A 16,829-nucleotide genomic window follows, 5' to 3' on the forward strand; every position below is an offset into this window, starting at 1 on the left:
AAGTTGATCCTCTGACTCTACAAATCTAATTTGGGAAAGAATATATCACCTTATTATCTTGTCATTTCTTATCTCCAAAAAAGCATTACTATCTGACATTGGTTCCGTTTTATTTGGACCTTGCTTTTATTGAATTTTGAGTCTTTTGGAGTTCTTAGTAAAATTTCCTTCATCTTCTACAGAGGTTTCTACATACTCTGCCATTTTCATGGTAGTCTTTTTGAAAACAATCTTATCATGAAAAATGCAGTGTCACGTTTCTTGTTTGGATGAGCAACTCTTTTATTTACCTCTTCAAGGAAAACCTTTGAGTCACTTTTCTGTTTAGCTACAATTTCCTTGTAGCTTCTGGTTTTATTTATAGCAAGAATATTAGGATAGATATGATTACATTCCTTGAATAGTATGTTGATTTACCGGTCATTAAAAGAGAATCTCACATTTAGATTACCAAGAGATACATTATGACCTTATGGAAAGTTCTATTTGTAGAGATTTAGTTTTTAGAATTCAAAAGGGGTATGGTATGTGTGTAAATGAAACAGGTATATATTTACCAGTATTAGCTAGTTAACCCTACTTGTACTTTCTCCCTAAAGTAGTATAGCCATCAACATAAGTTGTTCACTTGGGAGAATATTTTCTTTGGACAGTAATTCATTTTATGGAGGGGCACTTGCTAATTCAGGAGTTGAGGAAGAGGTAAATTTAAGTGCAGTACCTTTTACAAGAACCAGTTTTTGAAACTAGTTCTTATAGAATTCTAGAAGAAAGAACAAGCCAGTATGCTACTACTTTAGAATGATCAAACCTATCTTTTAGTAAATAAAGAAATGACTATGCCATGTAATTTGGCACATTTTTTAGTATTGCTTAAAATATTTTTCTGTATTTCAGCCTATTCCAGTGATCAATGGAAAAGAATTACCAAACCCCCTTACAGTTCAACTTTGTGATCAGTGGGAAAATCCTTCTTCTGTACCACTAGTTAAAATAAGTCTTGTGAAAGCAGCGATCTTAAAAGTAAGTATCCCATCTTTGATTATTAAGTATGTTGACAAGATAATTTTGAATTTTATCAAATAATTGCTCCTTAGTACCATAGTTTTTATGTATTATAAGCATTTATTTCCCAACCATTTAGTCTAAATCAAGCAAGATACTTTTTATGTCTCAACTCTCTCTTGTGACTCTGCTTGGAAATTTTAATGCTCATGAAGTATGTAGCAAGGTATATTAACATTGTTACTCTGGAACTTTTTTAATATATATACTGAATATTAAAACCGAGCATACAAATCTTCACATTAAATAGAACATCCACTTTTAACATTTTATTAAGTTGATCTGATAGTCTGAAGACCTCCTTATATGATGCTCGGCACATTTGCTCACACTGATTTTTTTAAAAATACAAACTCTGTTAAGCTATATATATATATATCTTCAATTTGTATTCTAGACTTAGGATGTAAATTTCAAGATCACTTTAAAAAAAGGGATTTGCTTCTTAAAGCCCATACCTTTTTGTTGTGACACTTGTTTTTTGATTTGTTGTGACATAGTAAGATTGTCTGTATTAAGACCTGTGCAATCTTTAAGTACTACCTAAAAAAGAGTGAATATTTTTTTCTAGAAAGGAAAATAAAATTATAAGTATTAAGTACAATATACATTATTCAGAAAAAATTCCACCAAACTCTAGTAAGTGCTTATTGTGTATAGAATTCTATCTTATACACTGGAGAGATTCAAGATTCAGCTAAGTAAGATATGAGCACTTTTCTTAGGGAGATTAATTAATCTTTCAAACATTTTTAAAATACCTTCCTTTTGTCAGATATTGTTATAAATGATCCCTTCATTACTATGTTTAATGGCGTATTTTCAGTTCTTACCGTCCTTCTCCACAATGTTTTGGACATCATTCTTTCCTCCTAGCTACTCTTTCCTTTATAGATTATCCAGTTTATTATCAAACCTTGTCATTTCCACTTTTATGGCAACTTTTGTACATATCCTCTTCTTTTCTACTCATACAGTTGCCACCATGGTACAGGTCTCCATTACCTCCCTCCCTGGAGTATTGGAATAATCTTCTGGTTGATCTTCCTGCCTTAAGTTTCTCATCACTTTAATTCATCCTTCTCTCATCTCCTAGGGCAGGATGGATTGGCCATGGGGGAAGAGATTAAAATGGGGAGTCCTTTATTGATAGAGGTTGCTTAAGTGGGTAGAATGTGGTTCTCTATTATGGCAGTAACAGTGGGAATAGAAAGGAATAGTCAAATTATATAGCTATTATATGAATAGAATTGTTAAGATCCAGCCACGTGAAATGTATGGGAGAGTAAGATTGAGATGAAGACAATTTCACTGTTACAAACTTAATCGACTGAAAGAATGGTGATATCTCAGACTCATAGAAAGAATGATAATAAGCTTAGTTTCATGTATATAGAGTTTGAAGTTTTACAGACTAAGTTTAAAATGTTTTGTATATAGATGAAGATTTAAGTCTGGAATTATGGAGAGATATATAAAATGAGATCTGGGAATCATGCTGCTTAGGTTATTGAAAAATGGAAGTTTATAAGATTGATAGGAAGGAGAGAAAGGGAAGGGAAGATCGTTGTATACATAGAATTACCCACTTTAAACTTTGCAGAATAGACTTGGTTTTCTGGGAAGGCTATAGAAAAGATAATGGGTTATATAGATAGGAAAAGTAAATAAGTATGGTATTTTGAAAGAAGATGGTGCTTGTGAATAGACTGAAATCTGTTACAAAGAAGTATTATGAACAAGCAGTGTTATTGAAGGGTTTCATAAAAGCAATATATGATTAAAATGAAGGAAAGTTAATCATGGAATAAGAGTGAGGGATAACTGTTGGACAGCAGGTATACTGGTTCATTGTCCTTATTGCATTGTCAAGAGAAGGGAAGGAAGGTTACTAGTCTTTGAGAACCAGTAAGAAGGCTAATTTTTGCTGGATTGTAAAGTATACAAAAAGGAATGATAATGTAATAAAACTAGAGAGGCTTGTTGATTCCAGGTTATGAAGGAGTTTACTTGTTATCTTAATTGTAATAGATTGCTATCAGTTTTTGTTGAGGAGGGAGAGGAATAATCATACCTGTTCTTTAGGAATATCATTTTGTCAGGTGAGAGGAGAGAATGAATTGGAATGATGAAAGCTTCAAGATGGGAAGATCAATTAGGAGACCATTGGCATAGTACAGACCAGAGCTTATCAGAAAAAGATAGATGGATGATAGAAATATTGTGGACATAGAAATAATAGAATTATTTGGCTATGTGGGATGAATGAGGTTCACCATACTACATGGGAGGAGTTTAGAAGTTCACAGTAATTTTGTAAACAATCTTGGTGGCTGAATTAATGAATGGTTACTTTGAATGGGTATAGATAAATTGGGCGGAGGGATAAGTTTTGGGGGAGAAGGAAATGATTTGAATGTTTTGAACATGTTGAGTTTTTCATGTTCTCAATGTAACTAATTTTAGAGCATCATTTAGTAATGAGTACTGTGGGACTGGAGCTCAGGAGATAAACTACAGCAGAATATATAAATCTAAGAGTCAGCATAATGATGACAATTAAACTCATGGGGACTAATATAGTTAACATGTGATATAGTGTAAAGAGTGAAAATAGTGGTGCCTAAGAGAGATTTAGTTATACCCACAGTTTGAGAACTAGATATGGATAGTGTTGCAAAGGAGCCCTAGAAATATTAGATAAGTAAGAGGAGAACTGAAAGAGTGATGTCAAGAATTCATGAAAGTATCTGTGATGATAGGTTAGTCCAGAAGCATTAAATGATGTTGAGAGAGCAAAAAAGACGAGTTTTGATATAAGGCCATCACATTTTAGAAGACCATTGGTGGCTTCAGGGCACAATTTCTATTTGGCCATGAGGTTAGGAGCCAAGTTACAAAGGGTTAAAAAATAAAAGTGGATTAGAGGCCAAACAAGAATTTTGCTAATAGAGTCATACAGAGTAGATATAAGATGATATTTTGCTAAAGGTTTTTTACATTCTAATAGGGGCTTTAAAAGTTTGGAACAGGGGGAGATGTTTGTAGGAAGACTAGAAGGAACTGATACATAAGGAGAGATGTAAAATTAGGCAGTAGGTTCTTATAAAGAGAGATTGTGAATGGAATCAAAGAAGAATACATATAATTTGATCCTGGTTAGGAAAAAAGTCATCTCTTCGTCAGAGATTGGAGCGGTCTTTATTGGAGTACAGGAAGACAGAATGGAGGATAATAAAAATTTTTAAGATATGAATGGAAAAAAAGGAAATTTCCATCTTCTCAGTTGGTAATAATTAAAGTTCAATACTTTAAGTATTATTTTTTATAAAGTTTATTATCTGAAAAAATAGAACCACATGACTAAATTTTTCTACCTGCTCAAAATGCTTGCTCCACCACAACTGCTGACAGGAAGGAAAAGAGGGCCAGACACAGAACTCCACCCAATTTATAGCCTGTCTATGTCAGCATGTAACGACAGGAAGTGAGTGGTGTTCTGGGAATCATAGTTTTTTGCTGAGGATTGTAGTTTTGCTGGGAATCATAGTTTTTAGGGTAATAGATTCTAACTTCACATGGTATAATTTGAAGTGAGGTTCTTAGCTCAGAGGGGTTGGTGAAGGAGCTTTGAAATTATTCCTGTGAAGCTGATTAAAAAAAAAAAAAAGAATAGAATCCAAAGATTACTTTGTTACAGAGGATCCAGTTAAAAAGTAAAGAATATAAATTAGTATCAGTTTTGATTAATATGATTGTATGCATTCCTCCTTCTCTGTTTAACTATGCAAATATGAAAGGAGGAGGCAAATGATGAACATAATCTAGCCTTGGGATTTGTGAAGGAAGAAAAAGAAGGTAATGAGCCACATATTTTTGAATAGAGGACACTGTAGAGTTGAACTGAGAGTTTTAACTCTAGGATCATGATTAGGATTGAAGGAATATATAGAGGAGGAGTATGGGAAAATACCAAGTACTGTAGATAATTAATCATGTCGGCTATGTATAAAAAAATGGCAGAAATGTTGACTCTGTAGACATTAGCTGAAAAATAACTTTTGATTCAATTGATGGTTGAGAAAGGAAATAAAGAGTTGTTTTTGAGTAATTATCAATTTGTGTTTTGTTTTGTTTTGTTTCTTGGTAACTGTCAGTTGCTTTTCTTTCTAGCTCAGCCCTTCAAATCAGCAGCACAAAACTGATGAAAATGGTGTGGCTAATTTGGGAGTTTTTAGTGTTTCTGCCCCTAGGTAAGCAACAAATTGTTTTGCAAATTAATGCAATTATATAGCTCCATTTTTCTTAAGAGTTGCTGAGTAAATTATGAGCCTTTCATAGTGTATTTTGATCCTTGCATTTGGCATTAGAACTTTTAACTGCTTGGAGAAAGATCAGTATTGTCTTCAGGTAAAAACTGTATGCTAAGGAAGATATTCTTAAACCTTGATAACTCTTCCATTTATATTTCAGAAGAATAATCATATATATAAACATACATATTGAATTTTTCCCCTTTTCCCATATCTTTCCACTAAAGCATTACTAATTTGAATATTACCATTTTACAACATGAGACAACTTCAAACATTGGCTATACAAATTTATAGGTTGCCTAAATGGAATTTGTTTAGATAATCTTTAATTTTTTATATAATAACTTATAACTCAATTTTTTTTAAAGGGGAGAACATACTATCCAGGTTAAAGCTACCTATAACAAGAATTCCCTTGAAGGACCTATAATTAGGCTAATGGTTCTTCCAGACCCTGAAAAGCCTGTGCGTCTAAATGTTAAATACGATAAAGATGTTTCCTTTTCTGCAGGAGATATTTTTACTGGTAAGTCTCTATATTTTAAAATAATTTCCCCTATAATAAAACACTTTCAGTAGTTTTATATAATAGTGCTTTCAATTAGTTTATTTTTATTTTAAAAACAACTGAAGAATTTAAAAGGTCTTTGCAAGCATTTCCATTTTACTTAGTTTGATTTTTTTTTCCCTCCTCTGTAGTTAGACTTTCCCTTTATATCACATGTGAACTGCAGGAAATAGATTTTTTACAAAGAAATTGTATTGGATTTCATATGCCCAAGAAAATAGAACTTGTTTGATGGAAAGACAGACTTTCCTATAATTGGTGAAAGTCACTGTGTTTGGGGAATATGGAATTGCAGTATTTGTCTACCCTACCAAGAGGCTATCTGAAATTTTTACCCTCCTGCAGATTTTTGACTTAGTGTATTGTGTTTTTTAAAATGTGAAAATATCTATGCTTTTATAATGAAAGCTAATGAAAAAATTGAGTTTCTTTTATACTCAGCTCCTCTAGATTGTTTCTGTCACTTTAAATGAAGGATACTTGTCATTTTTTTAAGGTGTGACTAAAAATGAATAAAATGCTAAAAATTTATAATCTCTGTATATAAAATGTGGCTCTTAAAGGGTAGAACACTTCCTTACAGAAGTTTTCATGAACTAGTTTTGTTCGCTATTCCATAAATTATTGAACCAAACAGAACAGGAGTTGGTAGAGCAGATTGGAAACAACAGTGGAATAGTAGTTATTTGAGAACCTGAGTCTTAGGCCTGGCTCTGCCATTTACTACTTTTGCAACCCTTCAGCAGTTGACTTCTCTGGACTTAAGTTTCCATATCTGAAGTGGTGGGGTAGATATAGGATAAAATTGACTACAGATAATTTCTAAGGTTTCTTCAATCTCTCATCCTTTGATCTATGAAAACTTGTCCTTAGATCCAGTGAATTGATATTGAAGTAAAAAATATAAAATTACAATATTTTCAGCATTGAAAAATAGTCATAATAACCAGCTACAAAATGACGGATTGGAAAAGGCTTCCTTTTAAAAAGAAAGCTTTAATCTGGAACTTGAAGGATACTAGGAGGTTATTTATAAAGGTTAAATTTAGTGGTTGGACTTAAATTATGTGAAATAACGTAGTTGCTTAAGTTATTATATCTCAAGTTAGAAGTTTATTTACAAAATAGAGGGGAAACAATAAAATAGAGAAATGTGAGAGAAGTTAGAGAAAATACCTATACTAGTCTTCTACCTGGAGTGCCAGGTAGTAGAGTCCTCCTCCAAGATAGAAGCTAGTCTCTTAGGAAAGTAGTCAGCCCTTTTCACTCACTCAACAAAGTAGTCCAGGAGTCAGAATCTAAGTTGAAGCCATAATTCACACCGCAGTCTCCAGCAAAGTTCCCTTGAAGGCTGTCTCCAGGAGACACTCAGAAAGACTCAACTTCATTACTGCTCCAGCCAAAGGATTTTGTGGCTTTTATTGTGGTTTCCTGTCCCTGTCCCTTTTCACAGGTGCCAATCAGTTTCCAAATTGTCCAGCCCTGCACCAGGACAGTGTCTGTGGGATTGACTAATCATCTCTAAAGGTGTTAACTCTCCTAGGATTCACAGGGTTCTGAGTTGTCACCTTTGGATTTTCTGAGTTTGTGAACTCTTAAGAATTCAAAGGTTTCTGGCTGAGTTAGAAAAAAGGGTGGAGCTCTCCAAGTATCTTACTGGCTTTTCACCTAGCACTAAGTAGAGTATGAATTTACTAAGCAGTTTGAGAGCTCCTCCACTTAGTTCAAGCTTGTGTTGATTCAATCAAAAGGTAGACAAAGGAGAGTTAATCAGTAGGGGTACTTAAGTAACTGTTGTTAACCAAAGTTTTAACTCCAACTAGAGAATAAAGGATTCCCTTTTCACAAGTGTAAACTCAGAATAGACAAAGAGAACCAAGAGTTTCCTTTCACAATATGGAAATTGGGACAGGAGAGAACATTTTAGGCCTGGGATATCCAATGAAAATACCCAGAGCCCAGAGAAAGATTGTCTTGTTCAAGGAATAACAGAGGCCATTGTTACTGAATTAAATGTTATTGACTATGGGTGGTAGGATTATGGGTGTGGGGGGAATAAGTTGTAAGAAGACTGGAAGAGTAGGGAAGGGCTATATCATGAAGGACCTCAAAAAAGAAAGTAAATGGCACATTTAACACTTTGGAATAAGCTGAGATTTTAAGGAATGAAAACATTTTATTTCTTTGTTTCTTTTTTTGGCAATAGCAGAACAACATTCAGTTAACTCTTCAGTCTGCGTTTTTGGAAAGAAACATTTTGCCATGACTTTTTACTACCAAAGGACAAGAAGCCTTAAATAGTACATGCTTTGTAACACTATATGTGCTTTTGAAAAATGAAAATAAAATAGAATGTTTAGGAAAATCATTTTGACAACTGAGTAGAATATGGAATGATTGGGGAGAGAGTAGAGGCAGAGAGACCAATTAGAAAGCTGTTGTAGCATGAGGAGATATGGTAGCAGTATCAAAAAAGAAATTGAGCATATTAGAGAGATATTGGAAAGATTTCCAAAAAATTGAAATTGACTAGCCATGACTACAGATTGGATAATGGGGAGTGAGAGATCACTTAGTTTTAAACTTGAATATGGAAAGCAAAAGGAACACCCTTGTAGAGATAGAAAACTTAATCATTTGGGTGTAAAGATATAGATTTAGAAGCTCTTCTTATAAAGGGTATTATTGGTAAAGCTAACTTAGTAGAAGGATTGTTGAGGTAGATGAGAAGAAGAATGCCACCTTAGGATCACAGAATTAATATCAGTAAGAGACCTTTGAAATCATCTAGTTCAACTTCCTTATTTTAGAGATGTAGAAAATGAGGCCCAGAGATGTTAAATGTTTTGTCCAGGGAGAGGAGGCAGTAGCATAACTTGTGTTTTAAACTGGGTCTTATATCACTATATCTAGTATTTAATAAATATTGATTGCTATCAATATCAACCAAAGTAACAGTTTACAGTATTTTTCCTTTGATAGAACCAATCCAGAGGAAGATTTAATAATAATAATAATAACAATAAAAATAATAATAATAATAATAATAATACACTAGACACTTGATACAGGGAAAATAGAGTTAACACCAACAGGATCTTGTTTAAGTCTTTCCTCTGAGTTTGCTGATGGTATTCATGGACATAATTTTTATCTTCCCCGAGTTTCAAGTTTTCTTAACTGTAAATAAAGGATAATTTTATTTATACTACTTACCTAATAAGGTTGTTGTGAGCATATCCATTTATAAAACCTAAGATATCCTTTTAAATGTGAATAAAATTACTATCAGTTATTCCATTTCCAGTTTTAATCCCTTTTAAATTGCTCCCAACTTTTCAATATATACCTGTTAAAACTGTTAAAACAATTTCTTTTATTTATTTTGTTTTTAAATAGGCAAAAAGAAATAATGCATCATGGTAAACAATGATAACATTTCAAGTGGCATTATCAAAATAATTAATAGAACAGTGAAAAATCATTCAGGGCAGTAGATTAGCCACCTTTGCTGTTCCTCATGCATGGTAACTCTTTCTCCTTTATATTGGCTGTCCCCACCAATGCCAGAAATGCACTCTCTTCTAACCTGGTTTAGGGGTAGATCAGATGTCATCTTCTGCCTAATGCCTTTACTGATCCCTCAGCTGCTAACCCATACATAGACATATGGTCTTCCTTAACTTGATTCAGCTTCTTAAACAGGATCTGTTTTCCTTTTTGTCTTTGTATTTCTGGCCCTAGCACAAGTCTTTGAGTGCTTGATAGACACTAATCAGTGTTTATTTTAAGCCTATAAGTAAAATACCCTTTGACTACCATACTTGCCTCCTAATTCATTTATACATATTTCTTCACTTTTTTGATTAGATCAACTTCTAAAGGTAAAGACTTTGTTGATGAATAAAATCTCAAGGAGAGTATAAATTATCTAGAAGCATTTGGGGCCCACATGTTTTAACTATTGTATTCACAGAACCATTTTACATGGAAGGAAAGGAGAAAGTAAATTTGTAGCAATATATTTGGAATATCTTAACTTTCTTGTCAGATTTATCCATATTGTGAAACCACACCTTCCTAATCATTCTTTTCTTTTTCCAATAATCATTCAATGATATTTGCTTCAAAAGGTGGGAGAATATAACCTTTTGTATTTGTTTTTAAAGGCACTTATGGGTCATGTTACTTGCATTAAAATATTTTTTAAAACATTCATCTATACTTTGAAAAGAAATTCTGTTGGTTGAAGTATCTTCTTTGCCTTTTATATTCCTAGTTTCCTGGGGGACACTGAGGGCTGTAGGTGTTTATTCAGAGTCACATAGCTGATATGTGACAGAAATTTAATCCAGGTTTTTCTGACTTCAAGACTCATTAATTATGACAACTGTTTTATTTACATACATAATAATAAATTAGAAAAAAACTTTTTTCAAATAGCTATCCACTATAGCAGTTTTTAACTGAAATTTCTTTAAAACAAAGTTGAGATGTTACTTTGTAGTTTTTATTATTTTTTAATCTCATAATTAATTAGTTCATATTTGAGCTGCTAACAAGAAGAAATATCCATACATTGACACATATGTGTATTCTGATTACTTTTTATTACCATAAGGAAAGGTTAAAACCAGAAGTCTTCATAGGACTCCAAACTCCCTTTTTATTTATATATACATATATATATATGTATGTATGTATATGTATGTATGTATGTATGTTAACAGCTCATTTAATTTTTGAAATATATTTGACAAACTCTTATTTTCTTACTATTTCTCTTAATTCATGGAAAGCTCTTTCCAGAGGAATCTGCATCATGTCTGTAGTCCAAATTGAATTTGTTTCTTATCTCTCAGCCCACTCTGTGTCACCTCCATTCAATTTTCCCATCCTCTACCAGCATCACCGTACCCATAACATACTTTGGGTCAAAAGGATGAGTTAACGTACTATTTGCTTCTCATTGTCAGTACTAATCCAATCTAACCAGGCATTTATTCAGTCTTTGTCCTGTATCTGTTTTCAAAGACTTGTATTGGAAGAATATAATAAACAGATAAAGTGTGTACATTGCTAAAATTGAAGAGGTGGTAGCAAATGCTACATAGGGTATTAGGACACGCTTTCCTATAGAAGTCCATACGTGATCATAGTCTTGAAGGTGAAGGAAGCTAGGAATTCTTAAGTAATGGAAATAGGAATGAAATAATGTTATTATTCAAGGTCATGGAAAATAGTTTGTACAAGTGGAGGTGTAGGAGATAATGTGCTGACCTATGGACACTAGGAAGTAGGACAATTTGGTATATAAAGTTCATGGGAGGATAACTTGGTTCTAGTTTGATGTGATTTAAGTGTCACATACAGGAGTTAATATTTTATAGTAAGTAAGCAACTATTAAAGTTTTTTTAATATGGCTATACTTTAGACAAAAGTTGGATTTATAATAAATGTAGAAGATGGATTGGAGACTGTTGGGTCTTATGATTAGGTGATTGTTGCAATGGCTTAGGGAAGAGGTGATAAGAATATGAACTACTGGATGAGTATATGAATGGAGAGATAGGAACAGATTATGTGGGAGATATTGTAAAGATTGATCCCAAGGGAACTCATGATAACTCATGAAGCAAAAAAAGAATGTGCTTATAGAAAGAAAAGAAGAGACTGACATTAGAATCCTGTGAGAATGTTAACTTTTCTAAAATATAAATATTAATAAATGTTAAAAAAAAGAATCCTGTGAGATAGAGCATTGGAAGATTTGTCAATGGGCTTGGAGTATTTTTAAAAAGATGAGCTCTTTAATAGGGTCTCAGATAAATGTTTAGATGTGAAGAAAATCTAAAAAACAATATCACATACTTTTGAGAATAATTAAACCTGAGAATGGGCCATTAGCTTTTAGCATTAAGATCATTGAGAGTAGTTTCAGTTCAGCAGAAAGCTCAGCAGTAAGGAATTGAAGAGTGGGAAGCGAAGAAGTGGAGGCAACTAATTTAGATGACTTTGTTTAAGAGTTTAGCTGTGAAAGAGTAGTGACATGTACAGTGATAGCTTCTGGATATTAGCAAATGAATATTTTTTAAAGATGGAGATCTGGGCATGTCTTTCAGAGAGAAGGAAGAATCAGGTTGGGAGAGATTAAAGATCAATAAGGAGCAAATGATGGGTATTTAAGCTCCTAGACAAGTAGAGGTGTTGCTTTTTTGTTGTTTTTTTTTTTAATAATTTTTTATTTTTAGAAAAAATTTCCCTGGTTACATAAGTCATGTTTTTACTTTACCCTTCACCCCTCCCTCCCCAAGTAGCTAATTCGCATTTCCACTGGTGTGGTCAGTCAAGACTTATTTACACATTATTATACATGGTTGTGGTCTTTTCAGGTCTACCTCCCCAATCATGTTCTCATCAACCCAAGTGTCCACGCAATTGTTTTTCTTCTGTGTTTCTACTCCTGCAGTTCTTCCTCTGAATGTGGATAGTGTTCCTTTCCATAAATCCCTCCGCATTGTCTTGGGTCATTGCATTGCTGCTAGTACAGATGTTCATTACATTCGATTTTACCATAATTTATCAGTCTCTGTGTACAATGTTCTTCTGGCTATGCTCCTTTCACTCTGCATCAATTCCTGGAGGTCTTTCCAGTTCACATGGAATTCCTCCAGTTTATAATTCCTTTGAGCACAATAGTATTCCATCACCAGCATATAACACAATTTGTTCAGCCATTCCCCAATTGAAGGGCATACTCTTGCTTTCCAGTTTTTCACCACCACAAAGAGCGCTGCTATAAATATTTTTGTGCAAGTCTGTTTATCTATGATCTCTTTGGGGTACAAACCCAGCAATGGTATGGCTGAATCAAAGGGCAGGCATTCTTTTATCGCTCTTTGGGCGTAGTTCCAAATTGCCCTCCAGAATGGTTGGATCAGTTCACAACTCCAGCAATGTATTAAGGTCCCAATTTTGCCACATCCCCTCCAACATTTATTACTCTCACCTGCTATCATTTTAGCCAATCTGCTAGGCCGGAGGTGGTACCTCAGAGTTGTTTTGATTTGCATTTCTCTAATTATTAGAGATTTAGAACACTTTCTCATGTGCTTATTGATACTTTTGATTTCTTTACCTGAAAATTGCCTATTCATGTCCCTTGCCCATTTATTAATTGGGGAATGGCTTGATTTTTTTATACAATTGATTTAGCTCCTTGTATATTTGAGTAATTAGACCTCTATCAGAATTTTTTGTTATAAAGATTTTTTCCCAGTTTGTTGTTTCCCTTCTGATTTTGGTTGCATTGTTTTCCCTTGTACAAAAACTTTTTAATTTAATATAATCAAACTTATTTATTTTACATTTTGTAATTTTCTCTAACTCTTGTTTGGTTTTAAAATCTTTCCTTTCCCAGAGATCTGACAAGTATACTATTCTGTGTTCACCTAATTTACTTATAGTTTCCTTCTTTATATTCAAGTCTTTCACCCATTCTGAATTTATCTTGGTGTATGGTGTGAGATGTTGATCTAAACCTAATCTCTCCCATATTGTTTTCCAAATTTCTCAGCAGTTTTTGTCAAATAGTGGATTCATGTCCCAAAAGTTGGGCTCTTTGGGTTTATCATAGACTGTCTCGCTGACATCACTTACCTCAAGTCTATTCCATTGATCCTCCCTTCTATCTCTTAGCCAGTACCACATTGTTTTGATGACAGCTGCTTTATAGAATAACTTAATATCTGGTACTGCTAAACCACCTTCCTTCTCGTTTTTTTTTATCATTTCCCTTGATATTCTTGATCTTTTGTTCTTCCAAATAAACTTTGTTATAGTTTTTTTCTAATGTAGTAAAAAATGTTTTTGGTAGTTTGATAGTTATGGCACTAAACAAATAAATTAATTTGGGTAGAATGGTCATTTTTATTATGTTAGCTTGTCCTACCCATGAGCACTCAATGTTTTTCCAATTGTTTAGATCTAGTTTTATTTTTTTGGAAAGTGTTTTGTACTTATATTCATATAATTCCTGTATTTGTTTTGGTAGATAGATTCCTAAGTATTTTATATTGTCTAGGGTGATTTTAAATGGTGTTTCTCTTTCTACCTCTTGCTGCTCTAATGTGTTGGAAATATATAGAATTGCTGATGATTTATGTGCATTTATTTTGTATCCTGCAACTTTGCTAAAGTTGTTAATTATTTCTACTAGCTTTTTTTTAGTTGATTCTCTAGGATTTTTTAATTATACAATCATATCATTTGCAAAGAGTGATAGCTTAGTCTTCTCATTGCCTATTTTGATACCTTCAATTTCTTTTTCTTCTCTAATTGCTACTGCTAATGTCTCTAGTACAATGTTAAATAAAAGAGGTGATAATGGGCATCCTTGTTTCACACCTGATCTTATTGGAAAGGCTTCTAATATATCCCCATTGCATATGATGCTTGTTGATGGTTTAAGATATATACTGTTTATTATTTTTAGGAAAGAACCTTCTATTCCTATACTTTCAAGTATTTTTCAGTAGGAATGGGTGTTGTATTTTGTCAAAGGCTTTTTCTGCATCTATTGAGATTATCATGTGGTTTTTGTTTGTTAGCTTGTTGATATGGTCAATTATGTGGATGGTTTTCCTAATGTTGAACCATCCTTGCATTCCTGGTATAAATCCCACCTGATCATGATGAATAACCCTCTTTATCACTCACTGGAGTCTTTTTGCTAGTATTGTATTTAAGATTTTTGCATCTATGTTCATTAGGGAGATTGGTCTGTAATTTTCTTTTTCTGTTTTTGATCTACCTGGCTTTGGAATCAGTACCGTATTTGTGTCATAAAAGGAGTTTGGTAAGATTCCTTCTTTGCTTATTATATCAAATAATTTGTATAGTATTGGGATTAATTTTTCTTTGAATGTTTGGTAGAATTCACTTGTGAATCCATCAGGCCCTAGTGATTTTTTCTTAGGGAGTTCTTTAATGGCCTGTTCAATTTCTTTTTCTGATATTGGATTATTTAAGTATTATATTTCTTTTGCTGTTAATCTAGGCAATTTATATTTTTGCAAATATTCATCCATATCACCTATATTGTTAAATTTATTGCTATATAATTGGGCAAAATAGTTTTTAATGATTGCCTTAACTTCCTCTTCATTAGAGGTGAGGTCTCCTTTTTCATCTTTGATACTATTAATTTGGTTTTCTTCTTTCCTTTTTTTAATTAGATTAACCAATACTTTGTCTATTTCAAGTAGAGGTTTTTACCTTGCAGTGAGAGCCTTACTTTTGATCAGAAACTGAGGTTATAAAGTAGGAGAGAATTGGTGATGATGTTGAAGGGTTTTGAGGTATAGCAAAGGGGAGAAAAAGGAGTTCCAGAAGATGACATCTTTGTTTCCAGGAAAATAGGTAGTAAACATCCTCTGTTGATAAGAGCGATGGTGAGAATCTTGAGGGGGTAGGAATATTAGAACATTTGCTACAGAGTCTGCCAGTGTTAGAAAGTCATTTAGGGAAGAATAGAAGAATTGCTGACGACAGCTAGGTGGTACAATGAATAGAGTGCTAGACCTGAAGTCAGAACTCATTTTCTTGAGTTCAAATGTGATGTCAGACACTAAACTAGATATGTGACCTCTATGCAAGTCACTTAACCCTGTTTACTACAGTTTCTTCATCCAGAAAATGAGCTAGAGAAGAAAATGGCAAACCACTCCAGTATTTCTATCAAGAAAACCAAAGGGAGAGTTCAACATGACCAAAAAACAACTTGAACAACAAAAGGATTGCTATGTAGCAATGAATAGCTGGTTGAGATTATATACTATGATAGTATAAATTCACAGTTGGCGTCTTTATTAGGGTTCGTTATGTGACTTCTAGTGTGGTTCAATAACACAAACCAAAGAATGAAGAATATGGAAGTTTAGGTAACTATGAGTTGGGCATATTATGAGGTATGATTAAGTTACAAAAGAGTGGAAAAATGGGAGCAGCTAAGGTGGCTCAGTGGATGGAGAACCAGGCCCAGAGACAGGAGGTCCTGGGTTCAAATTTGACCTCAGATACTTCCTAGCTGTGTGATCCCATGGCAAGTCCCTTAACCTCCATTGCTTAGCCCTTACCATTTTTCTGCCTTAGAACCAATATGCAGTATTGATTCTAAGACGGAAGATAAAGGTTAAAAAAAATTTTTTTTAAGTGCAGAAATTAACTGGTTAATTTATAAGGTCAAGATCATGAGGGAAAAAATATGAAATATGATAGCCTGGGAAAATATGGAAAGATAGAGAGTTGGCTGGAGACTAGCTTAGGGCGTTAGAGATCGAGGGAGAGATAGAAGAATATGAGGTGTAATTGTTAGAGGAATATTTAGAGTTTTGCTTTATGGAAGTTGAACATGTGTGTTTGGATTTGGTTAGGGCTATATACCATCCTTTTGTAGCCAAAGTGGCATACAGATGCAGTTGTAATAATTACTATGTTTAGTTCTAGTCAATATATTTTAGAATGTTGATAAAAAGATGTTGATAAGCTAATGAGTGTCCATAACAATCACTGTAATGAAGGACTTAAAGTTTACATCATATTTAGTTAAATTAATTATTAGTTGCCTTTTGTTGGGCCCTGAGACTACAAAGACAAAAAAAAATAAACAAAAATACTGCCATTGACTTTAAATTCAGATTTGTTAAAGAACTAGGGAGATTTAGCCTTAGGAGAGAGGATTTGAAGTGGGACATGATATCTCTCTTTAGATACTTGAAGGAATTTCATGAGAAAGAGAGGAATTATACTTGTTTGACTTTGTCCTTGAAAGGAGAGCTAAGAGAAGTGTGTAGGAGTTGAGGAAAGGCAGACTATATGA

General features: G+C 33.4%; 1 protein-coding gene across 1 annotated transcript in view; it reads left to right on the forward strand.

Annotated features, from left to right (window-relative positions):
• The window catches only part of SMCHD1 (structural maintenance of chromosomes flexible hinge domain containing 1), a 175,424-nt gene that overhangs the window by 102,773 nt on the left and 55,822 nt on the right, over positions 1-16,829 (forward strand). The window contains exons 30-32 of the mRNA XM_044666720.1: positions 898-1,023; positions 5,239-5,318; positions 5,750-5,907. Coding sequence (XP_044522655.1) covers positions 898-1,023; positions 5,239-5,318; positions 5,750-5,907 — 364 coding nt within the window. The remainder of the gene's footprint in view (positions 1-897; positions 1,024-5,238; positions 5,319-5,749; positions 5,908-16,829) is intronic.

The sequence above is a fragment of the Gracilinanus agilis genome, chromosome 1 (assembly GCF_016433145.1).
Source record: "Gracilinanus agilis isolate LMUSP501 chromosome 1, AgileGrace, whole genome shotgun sequence".
NCBI classification, from domain to species: Eukaryota; Metazoa; Chordata; class Mammalia; order Didelphimorphia; family Didelphidae; genus Gracilinanus; species Gracilinanus agilis.